The following is a 17,511-nucleotide window of genomic DNA, read 5'->3' on the forward strand; positions in this document are numbered from 1 at the left end:
GGATTATTATCTTGCATTTCCTTTAGCATACCCTTTGAAAAGTCTGATTTATGTTAAAGATCTTTCCTGATTCTCAGGGAAAGAGAACCGTTTAAGCAAGAATCGAATAAGCAGTTCGTTCATTGGCCTTTCCTCTGACTTCATGGGAACACTTGATGTGCCAATCGAGCATGCTTTATGTTTTCCGTCCTATAACTGAGATGTGTATGTGTGTGTGTGTGTATATATGTATATATATATGTATGTGTGTGTATATATACATATATACACACACACACATATATATATACATATATACACACACACACACATATATACATATATATACATATATATACATATATATATATATGTGTGTATATATGTATATATATATGTATGTGTGTGTATATATACATATATACACACACACACATATATATATACATATATACACACACACACACATATATACATATATATACATATATATACATATATATATACACACACACACACACACACACATATATATATATATAATCTATCTCTTTTTCATTACTGGAAGCATTAAAACCCGGACTGAAAATGTCTTGTCTGTTGGCCTTTTCAATCCTGTGGTCTATTTCATGGGAGGACAACCTCAGGAAATTTTGAGATACTCCAGAGATTAATCCAACTAGAGGTTGGAGAAACAGGAAAACATTGAAAGTGCTCAGTGGTAGGGCTTCTGGCCATGCCGCAAAGAGGGATCGATAGAAAAATTTTAATGTAGCCTTTGCATCTCTTGACAAGATTCTCCTAATGGAGTCATATTTTCAAGGGGCTTAAAGTTTCCAACAAGTGTCCAATAGCAATATTTCTCAACCCATAATCTGCAGGAGCAGCAGCCATATCCTGGCCCAGGCAGACACGAAGCTTAGGAATTCTTGGCATCCATTCCCACATTTCCAGTAATGTTTATAGATTCAACCTTTTGGAACAGAGCATATTTTAAAGAGCCAATGAAATAAAATACCATTATTTTCCTTCTTAGAATTTCAAAGCATAAATTTCACGTCTGAGGAACAAAGAAGTGGTATCTGAAAGCTTAATCCCAGCTGGCCCTCGCACAAACGAGGCGCACTCCACTGCCCTAGGGGTGTGGGAGCTGCAGAGAAGTTCAAAAAAGGTGGCCTAACGTGTGTAGCAAGCACACAATTCGCAGTTGCAAGGACTGGGTGTGAGTCCTAGTTCCTGTGTTTGTTCCTTCCTTGATTCACTCATTGACTATTTACTGGGCTGCATGCCTTCTATGTGCCATATGCTGGGCACATGGATTATTTCGCTAATTACCAGCTGTGTTGCCTCATGTGTGTCACTTAATTGTTCTACATCTTGATGTCCTCACCTGTGTAATAGGGATAATAATATAATTTTAAAGCACACTCCTCAGGGTTTCTTGAAGATTAAATGAGGACTTTGTAAACTATAAGGCACTATGCAACTTGTAAGTTTATTTGCGTTTGCTTTGATTATTCATGTGTCTTACAGGGAAATATTAATGTCCTACCAGGATTGAAAAGTGGTTGTCCCCTGGCCCAGTGGCTTTCCTCTCAAGAATCCAATCTCTGACCTGCACAGAGCTCTAGACTCTGTGAAGGTCTACGCTTCAGGCATCGCTGGCTTCGATGCGGGGGATGGGCAGCCTACAGAAGCCAAGACAAGGAGACCAGTCAGGGAGACGCCTCTCCCCACAACACATACACTCTGTCACACACATGTAATGGCTGTGCTGCTCTCTGTGGGCACAGAGCAACAGCAGAACAGAGAGTCGTGAGGTAATATTACAACAGGCACTGGCTGCATTTGGACAATGTAAATAAAGTCCAAAACTCCTTCTCCTGCTGTGCTATTCCACAGTCCTTTTCTAAGTAAACGTCCTTCACTCCAGTCACCGTAAGAACTGACATCCCTTGGAAAGTGACAGGCACTCCCAGGAGAGAGTGAATGAACAAACCCTCACTTTAGAGAGTTTTGTTGTCATTGGCGTCATTTGGGGTTTTGTTTTCCTGTGGGCTTTTGGCATCTGGTGAGATCGAGCAGCAGTCCACGAGGGTCCAGATGTCGGTCACTTACGTGATGTCTCAGGGCAAAGCCACCACTTGGTCTTCCCCCATCACTAAAACAGGACTTCTCTGGCAGGGCAGGTTTTCACAAAGCGAAACATATGTAATGTGCTGGATTACTCAGGAAACTTTGTGGTGTGGGTTATAATGTGTTTGCATTAGATCTAATACTCCACTCAGAAAAAGACCTGCTGTAAAAGCAAATTGCTGTAGTTCAACTCCTAAGTGTGTTTGTTTCCTTAATGGGGAATAAACACAATAAAGTGGTAAATGTGTAGAAATTACCCTGAAACCATGGGTCAAGTAGTAATAGGAAAACTAAATTACATTGTGCCACAATTACGTATAATGAAACATTGAATTTGCTCAATGACGTGGAGTTCAATAACTTTATACTAATATATATAAAGCGAACTTTTGTTATTGAAGTGGCAACAGGAAAAATAATTTTATTATTGTGAGTCTGAAATTCTGGCTCTAACTCTCATTATCTCAATGAAATCCTTGTTTTTATAACACAGTTTTTAATCATGTCAGGTTTATTAGGAATGCAGGTATCATTAATCCCAGAGGTACCAAAATTATCTAACTCCTGCATATCCATTACAAAACAAATCGAGGCTTTTTATCACTTTTAGACAAGCGAACGTGAATTTTCATAGGGTTGCGTGGGCACAGCGGCGTGCTGGTAACCACTGGCTCTGTGGGGATAAAAAAAGCCTGAGCTGGAACACTTGCCAGTTTCTGCTCTCGCCATGGCCTTTTTCAGGCTACCAGCATGACTGCCACTGGCCTCAGAGTTGGGAAGAGATGCACGGTCACACACCATTAATGTAGGGTTGCCACCATCCATAAACAACAGATGTTAATAACTTCAGGAGCATAGACAGAAGTAAAATGTAGAAAACAACCAGGAAGGATTGAGTTATGAGTATTTATTGCCTTTTCTTTTAACATAATTTATTCAGTGGTAAGTATGTTTGGTGTAATCTTTAATAACGTCTGTGTTTAACAACTGACTCACAAAATTCCTGAAAGCAGGACAGCCTGCTCTCAGAGTCTGGACTGAGCCAGTTCCAGCTCCCTAGGCACAAGGATCTTGTTTGGTGTGTAAGAAAGTCTGAATCCCTTCTTCACTGCATTGACCATCCGGCTCTTAGATAGCGAATGGAGGGCTCCAGGCACCTAAAAGACCTCATTAATCAGTTTCTGGCAGCTTGTAGAAAGTTCTCTCGCCTCATTATTGATTACACAGGATCGCCACCTAGTGATGCAAAGGAGATTGTCTGGGTTTATGGCTGAGCCTGTCCGACTTTAGAGCCGGGAAAATGGCTGTTCTCGCTGATGGTCTTCTATGGTGGTTTACAGGTCCACGCTGTGGTGAAACATAAAGACGGTGATCACTTCATGGGCACAGACTTCCTGTGTTCCGTGGTACACCTGACAGTAGAGATTTTGTTGGGAGCACTCTATAAAAACTCTCTTAGAATTCGAAAAAGGACCTGGGCCCTTGCCTCAATCCCGTTTTAAAAGACACTGAGCCCTAAAGAGGTGAAGTGATGCACTCAAGTCATATGCCAGCCAGTGACAGAGCTGGGCCTCAAACCCAGTGCACTGACTCAAGTCAGTGTCTTTTCTGCTGCAGACTGTCACTCTATCAGAACATTTGGATTGAGGCCACACCGAATTCGTAGGCCTGGTGAGCTCAAACAGGCTAGGCCCCACCCCATGGAGCCTACTGTCCTAACAATGACACGAGTCCCTGTACTACTACATTGATCCCCTGCTCTAAGCAGGCATGAGCTACCAGAAGTGATGATTAACAACACTAGTTGGAGGGTGGGGACAGGCCAGGAGAGCATGGACAGACAAAAGGACCAGAAAGGTCAGTGTGGCTGGAGCTCTGGGAGCCTGATGCATGTGCCATCGTGCCATCCAAGGAAATCCAGGACCCTGCATTAGTCGTTTCACAGGAGTGTTGTGAGGTTAAAGGAAGCAACATCTGTGAGAATGTCTAACACGGTGCTCTGCCCAGAGCAGGCAGAGCCCAGGTGAGTATATCTGTAGTGTAATTCATACAGCTACGGGCAGGGGTTCCCAGATGACAGCCCATCTGTTGACACGAGAAGAGCGAAGATATGCTCAGATGTGAAAAAGGCAGGAATGACTGGTGAGGAGAAGGGCTTTGCTGTAACTGGCTTTCTCTGGGAAAATGCTGCCTTACTGGAGCAGTTGTGCCCCTTCCTGGTCACAGAGGACATTGAAAGCGGAGAGAGCCAGACAGTGGTGATCTCAGGGTTGCTTACACAGACCTTTCCCAATGCAAAGGCAGAACCGTTTCCACCTCCACATTCATTTCCCATCAGACACAGTTCCCCGGTCCACATCTCCTCCCCAGGAACAATACCTGCCTCAAAGCTGCCTGGACTCCCCCTTTTTCCAGCTGTGGACCCCGCTTGGCCAACCGATAAATGACTAGATGGTTTTCTATTGCCCACATGGTAGCAGTTATCCAGGTCCTGGGACAATCAAACTGACTGTTGCCCAAATTCCCCAGTAATCCCTAAGGTTTTTCTTTGACTGGTTTTACTTTGCCTTTCCTGAGGAAGTAGCCTCTGATGCCTCGGGATCAAAGACCATGCAGGGCTGTGTTGTACAATTCAGTAGTTTTTGGTGTAGTCACAGAGTTGTGCAACCATCATCATAATCTACTTTTAGAACATTTTCATCATCCCAAAAAGAAATCTTCGCATCAGCGGTCATTTCCTCAACCCCCATCCGCAGCCCTCTGCAACCAACTAATCTACTGTCTGTCAATATAGATTAGCTTTTTTGGGACATTTTATATAAATAGAATCATTCTTCCTTTGTTAAATTTACTCCTCAGTATTACATTCTTTTATGTATTGTAAATGGAATTGTTTTCTCAATTTCATCTTTGGATTGTTTATTGCTAGAGATAGAGCTGATTTCTATGTATTGATCTTGTAATCTGTAATCTTGCTGAACTTCTTTATTAGGTCTAATAATTTTTTAATGTGTTCCTTAAGATCGCCTATGTGCACATCATCTCATCTATGAATTGAGATATTTTTATATCTTTTCCAATCTGTGTGCCTTTTATTCTTCTTGACAAATTGCTCTGGCTAGAGCTTCCAGTGAAATATCTATTGAACGAAAATGATGAGAGATGACATCCTATTTCGTTCCTGATCTTAGAGGGAGAGCTTTGTCTTTCACCAGCAAATATATGATTAAGCTAGGAGTATGTGGACGGGGGGCCCTAACCACTACCAGGGTTCAGGGGCCTCCATGAAGAGTGGCGGGAAGGTGCCAGGGTGGCCTGCGGCAGGACACTAGGCTGAAAGCCAGCAGGAGCCACACGTGGCAGGGACTTTGTTGGCCCCGTGAAGAGTTTTGATCCATTTCCCAAGAGCAAAGAGAAGCGGTTAGGATTTTCAGTAGCAGGGTGAACTAATAAATGCTGAGCTGGGGTGATGCTCAGGAAGCAGCTGGCAGGGAAGACATGAAGGAGGAGGAACTGAGAGGGCTTAGTCAAAGCTGGAGGTGGAGGAGTCAGGGAGGGGCGACTCCTGGGATGGCTGTAGAGAGGCCAGTCCTACTTTTCAGAGGTCATCTGTCTTTATCTTTCCCAAGTGGCCCAGGGACTGCACCTGAATTCCAGTACTCTTGGGCTCCAGACACCTCATCAACCTGCACTAATGGTGGTAGGTTTTCCCCCCGGACATGAGAAAGAGGGAGAGAGAGAGAACACACACACATGTGTACAGGTGCCCTCCCAACCCTGCGCCCTGGAACTACCAGGCTGGAGGCTTTCCTCCCAGGGTGTACTAATGCACACCCCGCCCTCCACCCCATGCCCTGTTGCTGGGAAATCAGCTGACTGCTCATATCCAGGCTAATGGCTTTTATTAACCAAATGCTGATATCCCTAATATATAGGTTGCTTAATTAAAAGCCTGCTTGCCTGGCCAGCTTTCAGAGAAGCGAGCACTTCTCCAGCAGGGATTGGGGATTTCCAATAGACTAGGGAGGAAATGATGTCATGCTAATGATCTATAAACTGCCTTTCCTCTATGATAAACATGTTGGGGGCAGGGGGCAGGGAGGTGGGGACAGGAGTTGACCTAGCATCTAGTAAGTATCACAGGGCCTCAGCAAGGACAGTGGGCTCTGGCCTCCTGAGACCACAGCTCAAAGTCGTTGGGTGTGCTTTTTCCTTCCAGAACTCAGAACCAAGGAAAGGCCTTCCCTCAGGTGTTACCAGGCATTAACAGATAACAAACGGGACCAGGGCAATACCTGACAGACAGCCCCACTATGTAGAGTTCAGCCCAGCCCCTCTTAGAAGAAATCTGAAGCATAAATTTCTTTTGTAAACAAATGAATGTAGCCCTTTTTTAGTTTGTCCTTGAGCAAAATGTTTTCTATATTTCTATTTCCTTTTATTTTACAAACATATTTAACAAATAATTGTTTCAGATATGTTTAGAGCTCTCACTAACTAGGAACAAGCTGTAGTTATATTCCTTTGAGACAAAATATGAATAGTGACCGGAGGCAGTATAGTGTGTAGAAAAAATACGTTTAAAGCTAGAAGACCTGGATAGAGTTCCAGGGCTGGATCTTTTTGATGGTCATGACCAGAGAGGAGGAAGTGCTGCCGGCATCCAGTGGGTAAAGGCCAGAGATGTTGCTAAGCACCCTACAGTGTGTGGTAGAGCCCCTGACCCTGCCCCCCAAACTCCCTCACCCACCTACCCTACCCCCCCACCCCCATACAACAAAGAATTGTCTGCTCAAAACATCAGGAGTGCCGAAGTTGAGAAATTGCCCTGGATAAACTTGGGCTAGAACATTCACAGCAGCGTTTTTTGTAATAAAACTGGAATCATCTCAAATGACTATCCACAGTGGACTGGATAAGTATATTGTGGCATATTCGTGCAGTAGAATAGTGTAAAGCAATGAGAATGAACTACAACAATGTGCATCAACAGGGTACATCTCAAAAATGGAGTAAGTGGTGGTAGTAGAATATGTTTTTTTGGTACAGTTACAACAGGCAAACTTCATGTATCATTTAGGGGGACTTATGTCATTATAAGTTTTTCTGAAAACTACAAAGAAAAGCAGAATTGTTAATACAAAGTGCAGGGTGGTGGTTCATTCCGGGGAGGGGGCTGCAGTTGAGAGAGGCACCTACAGGCTATTATGGCACTGCCAAAAGTTCTTTCCAAAGTTGGGGGAAAAGGGGCACATTCATTTTGTTATCATTTGTCTTATTATCATTTAGTTGTATAAATATACTTTATAAACTTTTGTGAACATGTGTGTTTCCCACAATATGCTGGGACGCAATAACAGCAGCTAATGTTTATTAAGAGCTAACTATGTGCTTTTGCAATGACCTTGTCAGGGAGGGTATTTTGTTTTCAGAGAAAGTTTAGGGAGTGACATATCCGTCTAAGGATGGAGCTGGATTTGAACTTGAGCAGGCCAGTGCTGGCCCCATGGTCCAAACCACCACATGGTGCTGCTGCCTCCTGTTGGGTACCACATCTCACCAGCCTCCTCTCTCTCCACAGAGTCCGGAGACAAACGACCAGCCGGCCTCCCCCAGCAGGGGGCAGACCCAAGCCCCAGCCCAAGCCTAAGCCTCAGGTGCCTCAGTGCAAGGCTCTGTATGCCTATGATGCTCAGGACACTGATGAACTCAGCTTCAATGCCAATGACATTATCGATATTATCAAAGAAGGTAAGTTCATGGCTGGCTGACTGGTTTGGGCCAGCTTCCCAAAGAGCATGCAGACACATTGCTATAAAAACTAGTTTAAACATGAAATTTATGGGCTGAAACTTGCAGAGGTAGGCCAGGTTTCAGGCTCAGTTTGATCAAGACTCCAGTTTCATTTTTTTAATGCTTCTTCCACCTCTGCCCTCTTCTTTGTATGGGCTCCCTTCTCAGGTTGTTTTTCCTCCTGGTAGCAGATCAAACCATGTCTGAAATCTGCTTTATCTCTGAAACTTCTTCTCTTAGTCATGGGACAGAAGTCTGGGTTTCCCTCAGATTGGACCAAATTGGTCATGTGCCCATCCCTGAACCAATCTCTGTAGAGAGACAAAGGCTGTGCCCTGGGGAGGTACCCCAGTTAAGTCTTCCTACCCAAACTTCATGTCCTCCTTGTAATGAAGGTGGTGAAGTGGGAGCCAGGAGGCAACCTATAATATCCATTATAAAAATAGTCTGTTACAAAATGTGGCTGAATGCTTTATTAATTTGGTTGGTAGAGAAGATAAGTTAGAATATAATATACACATAATAAAATATTAGTGATTATATGGAAGCACAGAAAACAAAGATAACTCCCGACTTAGGGTGCAAGAAGAGGCACCATGAAGGAAATGGCATTTGTGGTGAGAGATGGGGAGAGAAACAGACGGAGAGAGAGGGCAGGGAGGCTAGAAAGAATAAGTCGTTTGAGGAAAAAGAGCTGATGCTCGACCGCGGTGCAGAATTTCCAAGGAGATGAAATGGGAGATGAGCTGAAGCGAGGAGTAGCCTGGCCATAGCAGGTCCTGAAGTCGGACTCGGGAGAACTTGTAAAGACAGTGCAGAGTCGTCCAAGGTTTAGGAGCAGAGCAGGGACAACCCGAATGAACAGTGGACCTTGGCAAGTGTAGCTTTCAGGAAGAGGTGGCCAAGGGCAGTGCCAGGAATTGTTTTTACCGGGTTCCTTCATCACAAGGGCTCGCTCTGAAGGGAATTTTAGGTCCCTGGACCAACCTCCTTCTAAACAGCCTCTGTGCGTTATTTTTATCTTTTTTTAACCATCTAGTTTTCCACAGTTTTTAATAGTTTAAGCCATTTAATATCTTTCTTCAAAAATGTTGGAATAAAAATAAGTATTAAAATAAACTCGAGTAAACACAAGCAGGATTTGTATCACCAGCTTTATTCAGCAAAATATTGGAAATATCCTAGTGTCCAGTAGTAGGGATTGGTTAAATAAGCTTTGATATATCCGTTCAGTGAAGTTGGATGCAAAAAGTTTTTTATTAAAGATAATAATGCAAAAGTACAGTATATTTATTAAAATGGAAAAAAAGTTCACGAGAAAAAGGAAAGAATTAGGTTATAGACTGTGGACTATAATCTCATTTTTATAAAAATATAAAATGCATATAGCTATATGTATGTATATATATTTATGTTATAGAAGATGTTCATGTGATCTTAAGTGTTGAATTTTAAGTATTTCTATTCATTTCTCAATATTTTCTAATTTTTCTAGAAATAACATGTATTGGGTATAATTAAAACAGTTATATATTTGTGTGAATGTACAGTCCTAGAAGTTATGAAAACATGTTATAAATTATCACTGAAATTTAAACAGTATTGTGTGGGTGCAGGAATAAACATATAGATAAATGGCATAGAATAGAATCCAGAAATAAACCTATGCATATATTGGTATTTATTATATGATAAATTGTGGCATTTGAAATCAGAGGAAAGGATAGACGATTACTTCCTATTTTGAAAATGAAATAAAATTAGTTATCTGCCTCATACACACACACACAAAAAATAGATGAATTAAAGACCTAAAAGTATATAATAAAAGTGTTAAAAGGAAACCTAAAATATTATATTACTCTGGGTGAGAGGAGCCTTCCAACAGAAGACATCAAGCCTCAAAATCATAGAATTTAACTTCATAAAAAGGCTAAATTAAAACCGTCTGTGGTGAATAGCACCAGGAACAAAGTTAAATTATAGAAAATAGACTAGGAAAAAACGATTTACACTTATAAATAACTCCTCCACATGAATAATAAGAATAACCAGTCCAGAAGCAGACAAGGGCTTCTGAGGCAATGCATAGCAGAGCCTCCCTAGTCATCAATGAAATGCAAAGCAAAACATTTCACCTGCAACACCAGCAAAGAGTAAAGTATGATAGGGTCCACATTCCTTTATCTGAATCCTCAGAGCTAAGAAATCAGAGATGGAAGCTTTTAGGAAGTTAATAATGGCATGTATGTACATATCATATATAACATCCCTTGAGGGTTCCAGGACAACATCTTAGATCAAAGTCAATATTTCTGCTATGAAACATGAGCATTCACACTCTGTGGGAAGAGACAGCATAAATATACTCATATCATCAGTTCAGGTCAAGTTTTGCCATCAAACGAGTTACAGAAAATTTAATTTTTGGAACATTATGGATTTTGTCATTGCAAATTATTGTAGACTGTTATATCTGTGGTTAGGTAAATAGGTACCTTCTTTCATTTTTTTCTGCTGAAAAGACTTTTGGGGAGGAAATTTAACAGTATTTATCACAATTTTAAAATCCCCATGTTAAGATAATTACTTCGAATTTATATTTAACCCCTTCCACCAAGATAAATCTCAAATAAATACTTAAATGTATAAAATAAACATATAAAAGTCCTAGAGGTAAGTATGGGAGAGTTTTCTTTTAATAATATCAATGTGGAATGTGATTTAAAACCAAAAAGTTGTAAAATAATATATCATTTGATTTAACTAAATATTAAAATATAAATAGTAAAAATGGGAGGAAGGATAGTTGCAACTCATGGCAAATAAAGATCAACAACTGATAGAAAAGTAGGCGAATGATATGAACAGTGGAATATATGCAGCTGTAGAAGAGAATATGGAAGCTCTTTATATACTGATATGAAATGATCTTTAATATATGTTATTAAGATATAAAAATGCAGAACATGTAGTATGCTCTCATTTGTGTACAAAATGGGGGTCATTTTTATAAATACTTGATTTTATATACATGAAATATCTCTGGAAGAAAGTACAAGCAATAACATTGCTTGCCCTCAGAGAAGGGATTTGGATGGCTGATTCCACTGTTTATCCTTTCGTACTTTTGAAAGTACGTATGAAAGTATTACCTATTAAAAAAATAAATTATGCTTTCCTTACAACGGACAATAGAAAAAATGAGATGCTATATCTATTAAGAATTGAAAAGCAGGATACAGGATAGTAAGATATGGAATGGCTCATTTCTGTGATCATTGTGTTTATGATCACAGAAAAAGGTCGGGAAGAATATATACCAAATACTTACTACTGTCGAAGGGATTAAGGTGAGAAGTGAGGATTGTGAAGTGTTACAGACTAGGTTCTCCCAGAAGCCGATTCTGAGATGCAGTTAGGAGTGTGGAAGGTGCGGCTGGGGAGTAGCCCCTGTGAAAGAAAAGGGGAGGAAGCCGATTGGGAATCGTGAGACCGCAGTGTGACCCAGCAGTGTGACCCGACAGTCTCTGCCAGCCAGCAGCAGCTCAGGAGCCAAGACTGCTTGCTGAGGCCGGAATGCCGGGGCCCTGGCTCGAGGCTGGGCATTCTCTGTCAGCGACGCTTCGCATGCGGGCAGCAGGTTCTTCCCTGAAGGGGTCCCTGCGCGGCACATCTGTGTGTCTCCTGTGGGGGAGGGGTTATTTTTTACGGTATACTTTTTTATTTAAAATAAAAAGAAATAAAGAAGAGAAAAGAATGTGGGTGGGGCCAAATCACCCTTGCCCGTGGGATGCACCCGGAGAGCAGGCGGTGTTTGGCCTGGGCAGAACAGCCTCACTCCCCCTTGACTTTCGCCATCTCTGTGTCCCTGCAGACCCTTCTGGCTGGTGGACGGGCCGACTACGAGGCAAGCAGGGCCTGTTCCCCAACAACTATGTAACCAAGATCTGAGGTGCACCGAGACTCTGACGCACGGGGCGAAGGAACTCCGGGCACAGACAAGGGAAGGGACATTTGGCGACATTAGTGAGCATGCTTCTCTGAGGCTTGGAGTTACTCTGGCATCTTCCCCACGGAGGACATGGAAAAGTTGGGTTGGGGAAAGAGAGTGTCACTTCATAAATGATCCTAAAAAGTAGCCTAATCATAGGAACCCAGGAGGGCAAAACAACCACCCGCTAAGATTTATTTATTCTATTTAAACCTGGTGAGAGGACAGGCGAGGTCCACTCGGATCTTGTTGGCTCTATCAAAACAGTACCCCGCTCGCTCACCAGGCCCAGGGACTGGCCGTAGGTGGCCACCGACAAGTGCCTTTAGTCAAAGAGCACATTTCTTTCATCCCTCTTTTCCTTAACTGACACACACATTCCTCTCTGCCACCTTCCTCAGGGAGATCCTGCTCTCTGCAGGCTGGGGTTGGCGTCAGTGGGCACTTCCTGTGCAAATGCCAACGGCCTGCGTGGCCTGCTGAACCCACAGGTGCAGAGGGGCGCTGGTTTACACTTGCTGGGACCATCGGGCTGCCGGGGTGAGCGGGGGCTGGGGGCTGGGCTGTCGGCCTTGCTTTCTCTGAGTCTTCAGTTGGAATGTGGCTGGCCCATGTTGATTTTGTGTTTAATGCTGTACCTATTACTAGAAGGGTCTCTTTTTTTCAAGCTGTACATTTATAAAAACAGATCATATACTGTATATATAAAAATCTCAAGATGGTAGAAACATGTATGAATGTACTAAGTAGTATTCCACTGTACTTATTCATAAGGTAGGTTTTATTACAAAACTCGCACCAGGTACTTACAAATGTGCACTACTCCTTTTCAACTATAGAATCAGTGTTACTGCTTTCTAGCTCAGTCCCTGCAGACCCTTCCCGGCCCTTTCCCTACAGGTAATTTTCCTCTGACACCCTCTGCATCCCTCCCCCTACCTCCTACATAAATAAAGGAATCGGTGAACCACCTTGTTCTTTCTCGTCATCTGTTATAGGTTGAATTGCGTTGCCCCAGAACCTCCAAATATGACCTTATTTGGAAACAGGTCTTTACAGAGGTGGTCAAGTTAAAATGAAGTCATTAAGGTGGGCCCTAATCTAGTATAACTGGTGTCCTGACAAAAAAGGGGGAAATTTGGACACAGATCGACACACCAAGAGGGAAGATGATGTGGAATCAGCCAAAGAGAGGGGTGTGGAACAAATCCTTCCCTCGCAGCCCTCGGAAGGGTCTCGGACTTCTAGCCTCCACAGTTCTAAGACAATAAATTCCTATCGTTGAACCACTCACTTGGTGGTACTTTGTTGAGGCAGCCCTAGCAAACCCATGCAATGTGTGTTGCAGTAATAGAGAAAAGTTGGAAAAAATGTGCATCAATAAGGGGAGGATTGTAGGGGAGACTGTCGCTTCTCTACCTCTCCCCCCAGTTGCCGTGGTCGTTCTTAAGCTGGTGGGGAAGTAAGATCTGACCAGCACACACCTTTTTGTCATTTCAGGATCCCCAAGTCCATGGGGAAAACTATCAGGAGTTACATAGAAGGGAAAAATGTATATGAACTCAGAACAAAGTAAACCATTTAATTCTGTGTTTTATCAAGAATAGGGAGCAAACTTTATTCAATAGCAATAATAATGTTTAAAGTATATTTCAGTTCTGTTTCGTGACCATTTGTGAGAGAGAGAATAATAAAGCCATGATGTGATGACATGAGGAAAGGTAATCCTATTGACACTAACAGTCTATATTTTTACAAAGGACGTTCACATGCCTGGACTCACTGAAAGTGGGAGGATAGAGACAGAACCAGAACTCAAACTGGGCAGCGGTGTGGACTCCCCACCTCCTCAGCGCCCAGGCTGCTTTCTCATGGGCGGCGGCGCCAAGGTCACCTTCTGTTGTTCCCGTCCGCCCCTGGCTGGCTAGCAGAAGCCTTTGTCTTTCCCCTAAAAATTAGTCCTGGGAGAAAGAAAAGAAGCTCAACTTTAAAAGAACTTGGGGCTGACACAAGAAGTCTGGATTAAGCATAGGTTCTTTTAAAAAAGGGTTGTCTTGAGGATAAATCTTAACTCAAGCTTTGCAGGAACTAAGGTGACCTTGATGAGCAATGGAAAGAATCACAATGTGTGAAATTCCTTTAATAAAAATATATTGGCTTTAAATAATTTTCCCTCATATTAAGCATGGAAGAAAGTGGGGCGGTAAGAAGAGAGGAAGGGAGGGAGGGAGGGAGTCCCCACTGGGGGCAAAAATCAGTCCTGGCTGCTTCTAATTTAATTATTGGTATTTTAAACTTGTGTGTAACTGAGACCTCTCAGGCTCTAGGTGACCAAACAGGAACGGGGTTAAACGGGGAAATCCCAAGCAGCAGGAAGACCCCTCATCCATGGAGATCACAGAGCAACCCCTGGTCCCTGCACCCCCACGCCCCACCCAGTGCCAGACTCAAGGAGGCACTCGACAAATGCTGCTCAAATAGGAGGTGAATTCATGTTTATAGGTGAAGAAAATTTCAAGGCAATACCCTAGATTTCCTCTAATCTTTGTATCTAGCTGGGCCTGTTCACTATTCAGTTAAACAGACACATGACGAGTTCCAGAGTCACTTAACCTAGGAGAACATAGAGAGGATGAAGGGGCCTTCCCTGCCTTCTAGAATGTGCCATCCTATTTGGGATAAGGGGTGTGCATGTGCACATACACCACACATGTATAGAAGTAAAAAAATACAGCGTAAAGATGTGACAGATCTCTTCAACCGAAGGTCTAAAGTAACTAAGACCAGTGAGTGGGCTCGAACGTGGGCCCAAGGGCCCTGGTGCAGAGAGGTGTTCAAACTAGTAAACCAGAAATTCTCAAACCTTTTGGCCTCAGCACCCCTTTACACGCCTCAGTATTATTGAGGGGAGTTCTACTTTTGTCAGGGTTCAGGGTTATCAGAATTGACCATGTTAGAAATTCAAACTGAGAAAATTTTAAAACCAGCAAACACATTCCGCTAACATCCAGAATGATGATATCATCACAGGTCATGTAGCCTGTGGAAGAGTCTATCATATGCTATTGACAGAATAAGAGTAAAATAAAAGCAAACAACATCCTAGCATTAATTATGAAAATAGTCTTGACCTCATGGACTTCCTGAAAGGGTCTCAAGGACCCCCAGGGGTCTCCAGCTACATTTGGAGACCTGCCAGAGGGGTTAGCTGCTAATGAATAGGGAGTCAGCAGGGACAGCAACTGGCCTTCTGAAAACATTATGCAAAAGGGCCATTGCTTCCACAGCACTTAGGGAAGCAGGACTGGCGCCCAGGGAGAGGGCAAGGGGTGAAGCCTTTTTATGTGCTTGCTCCCCCGCCAATGGGTGAAAACCACCCACATCCCAACATGTCCCCACCCATCTGATCAAACCTTGACTCACCACCATTACCAAGTCCAGCCCCATGAAGGCTGAAAAGATGAAGAGTGCAGTTTCCTTTTTAAAGAACATTCCCTGCAAAGTGCACACACCGTGTCCATGCATATTCTACTGGCCGCAACTTAGTCATGTGGCCTCAACTGCAAGGGGGGCTGGGAGCCTCCTCTTGGGGACAATCTCTGCAGAGAGAGCAGCTGGTTCAGGGCACCAGGGACAGAGCTTCCTCCTCCTTCAGCCCATGGCTCCTTCGAGACAGAGATACAAGAACAAGTGAGAGAAAATGACTGTGCCTCTCTTCCGGCTTGCCCCCCACCCACCCAGCTGGGCCTCCACATAATCCAAATCCTTTCCCTTCTCAACTCCCTCTAAACTCCTTACAAGATCTCCCAAATGGAGCTGTTTTTTCTGGGTGGTTTCATTGAGGGTGGGGATGGAGTCTGGTTTCAGGAGTAGAGCATGCACAGTGCATCTTTGATAAAAAGCCTATATTCCAGGCAACCCTCACTTTCATGGTCAAGAGTAGGAGCCATCCTGTAATGTTGCTCCCTCGCTCTCCTTGTTTTGGGTCTCTCCCAAGGCCTAGCTAAATTCTTTCTGGATTTAGGAACTCATTTTTACTCTTACCAACTCATCTTTATGCCTTTCCCTCTTACTGTACTGTAACTGCCCCTTCTGACCAGTATGGCCTAGTCTCAAATCTCCACTTTGCAAATGAGAAGGCTTAGTATGGTTCACTACCTTCCCAAGGTCACAAGCTCTTAAGTAGAAGAGCCATCATTTGAACCTTGATCTGACCCCCGAAGCCCATGCTTTTAATCTAATGGGCTGTGTCTAATATATCTTTGAATGCCCAGAGTCCATCTCTTTCCATGACCATTGACCTCCTTAAAATAATAGCCACTAATGTCCAAGCACCTCCAGATAGTGTGCTAGTCTTGACATAACGTTAGTTAGTACAACACTCTGAGATAGACACTCTTAACCCAATCTTAGACACAGGTCACACAGCTGCTAAGTAGACTCAAACCCAAACAGCCTAGTTTCAGGGGCTGCGCTCTTCAAATACTGTGGTTACATCATCTCATTTTCTAATTTCAGTGTTTTTATGATATTATGACCTACTTTTATAGCTTATTTCACATTAATAACACTTGAGTTTTGGGTGCCTGCTGTGGCATATAAGGAAGTATCTGACAGGTCTTTTTATGACATCCTGGAAGTAGGAATTTCCTGAGTCAGAGTATTTAATATTTACAGAGTATTTAATATTTAACTAAGCAAAATATGTAATAAAGAAGCTATAAAATGTTTTTGGAATATGCCTACAAAACCCATCCTTTTTTGTTGAGAAGTTGGAGCTCAAGCATCCCCGGGAAATAACTTTGCTTTTCAGAGCCAGGAAAGCTCCCCAAAATGGTCTCAGTTACCATTCACACTTGTGACTTAAGTCACGCTAAGGCTGCCATGGGAACAAGTTTCACTATCTCAGCAAGGGGTATTTATAAAACTTTATACTACGACTTCAACGTCTAAAGATACCCAGTTTCTCTAAATGCTCACACTTAAAGACTTGCTAGTCAGGAGGCCCTGGCCCAGGGAAAGGTGAGAAGTGAGCCCTAGCAAGAGCCAGGCTCTCCTCTGGCTGTCACAGCCTCAGCTGAGTCACAGAACCAGGCACCTGTGGATTTCACTGCCCGTGCAGAAGGCAGGTTTTACCACACTCTAAGTTGGGGGGATGCTGAGTTAAATGAGTTTACAGAAGCTTCTCAGAGCTTTTATGAATCTTATATGCATTTGCAATGTTTCCCAAACGTATTTGACTAACTTTTCTCTCAAAAGACCAATTAACATCTTGTTGAACTAATAGCTTGGGAAGTTGTTGCTTATAATGAGACTCATTTAATTTATGAGGGTTTTTTGGTTTTTTTTTTTAAATTAGTGGTTGGAGATTGAGAATGCATTCCCTCAGAAAACAATGTTAAATGTGATCCACATGCCCTCAAAAAAAAAAACAATCCATAATAAAGTTGAAATAGTACAACAGGAAAATGCATTCCAAGTCTCAGCTTTAACAGGGTGTCACAAGCCCATTTTCTTTTTCCAGCTGTAGCCCCTTAGGACTGCTAGTCCTGGTCTCAGCCAAACCTTTGAGGGAGACGCATTGTGAGGGTTACTGCTGGTGGCAATCA

General features: G+C 42.9%; 1 protein-coding gene across 2 annotated transcripts in view; it reads left to right on the forward strand.

Moving 5' to 3' along the window:
- MYO1E (myosin IE) overlaps positions 1–12,873 on the forward strand; it is a 177,399-nt gene extending 164,526 nt beyond the window's left edge. For both annotated transcript variants that reach the window (XM_039865445.1, XM_039865444.1), the window contains exons 27-28: positions 7,697–7,866; positions 11,786–12,873. In XM_039865445.1, coding sequence (XP_039721379.1) covers positions 7,697–7,866; positions 11,786–11,862 — 247 coding nt within the window. In that variant the 3' untranslated portion in view covers positions 11,863–12,873. The remainder of the gene's footprint in view (positions 1–7,696; positions 7,867–11,785) is intronic.
- Positions 12,874–17,511: the final 4,638 nt, after the last annotated feature.

Source organism: Pteropus medius, unplaced genomic scaffold (genome assembly GCF_902729225.1).
Source record: "Pteropus medius unplaced genomic scaffold, Ma_sr-lr_union100, whole genome shotgun sequence".
In the NCBI taxonomy this organism is placed as follows: domain Eukaryota; kingdom Metazoa; phylum Chordata; class Mammalia; order Chiroptera; family Pteropodidae; genus Pteropus; species Pteropus medius.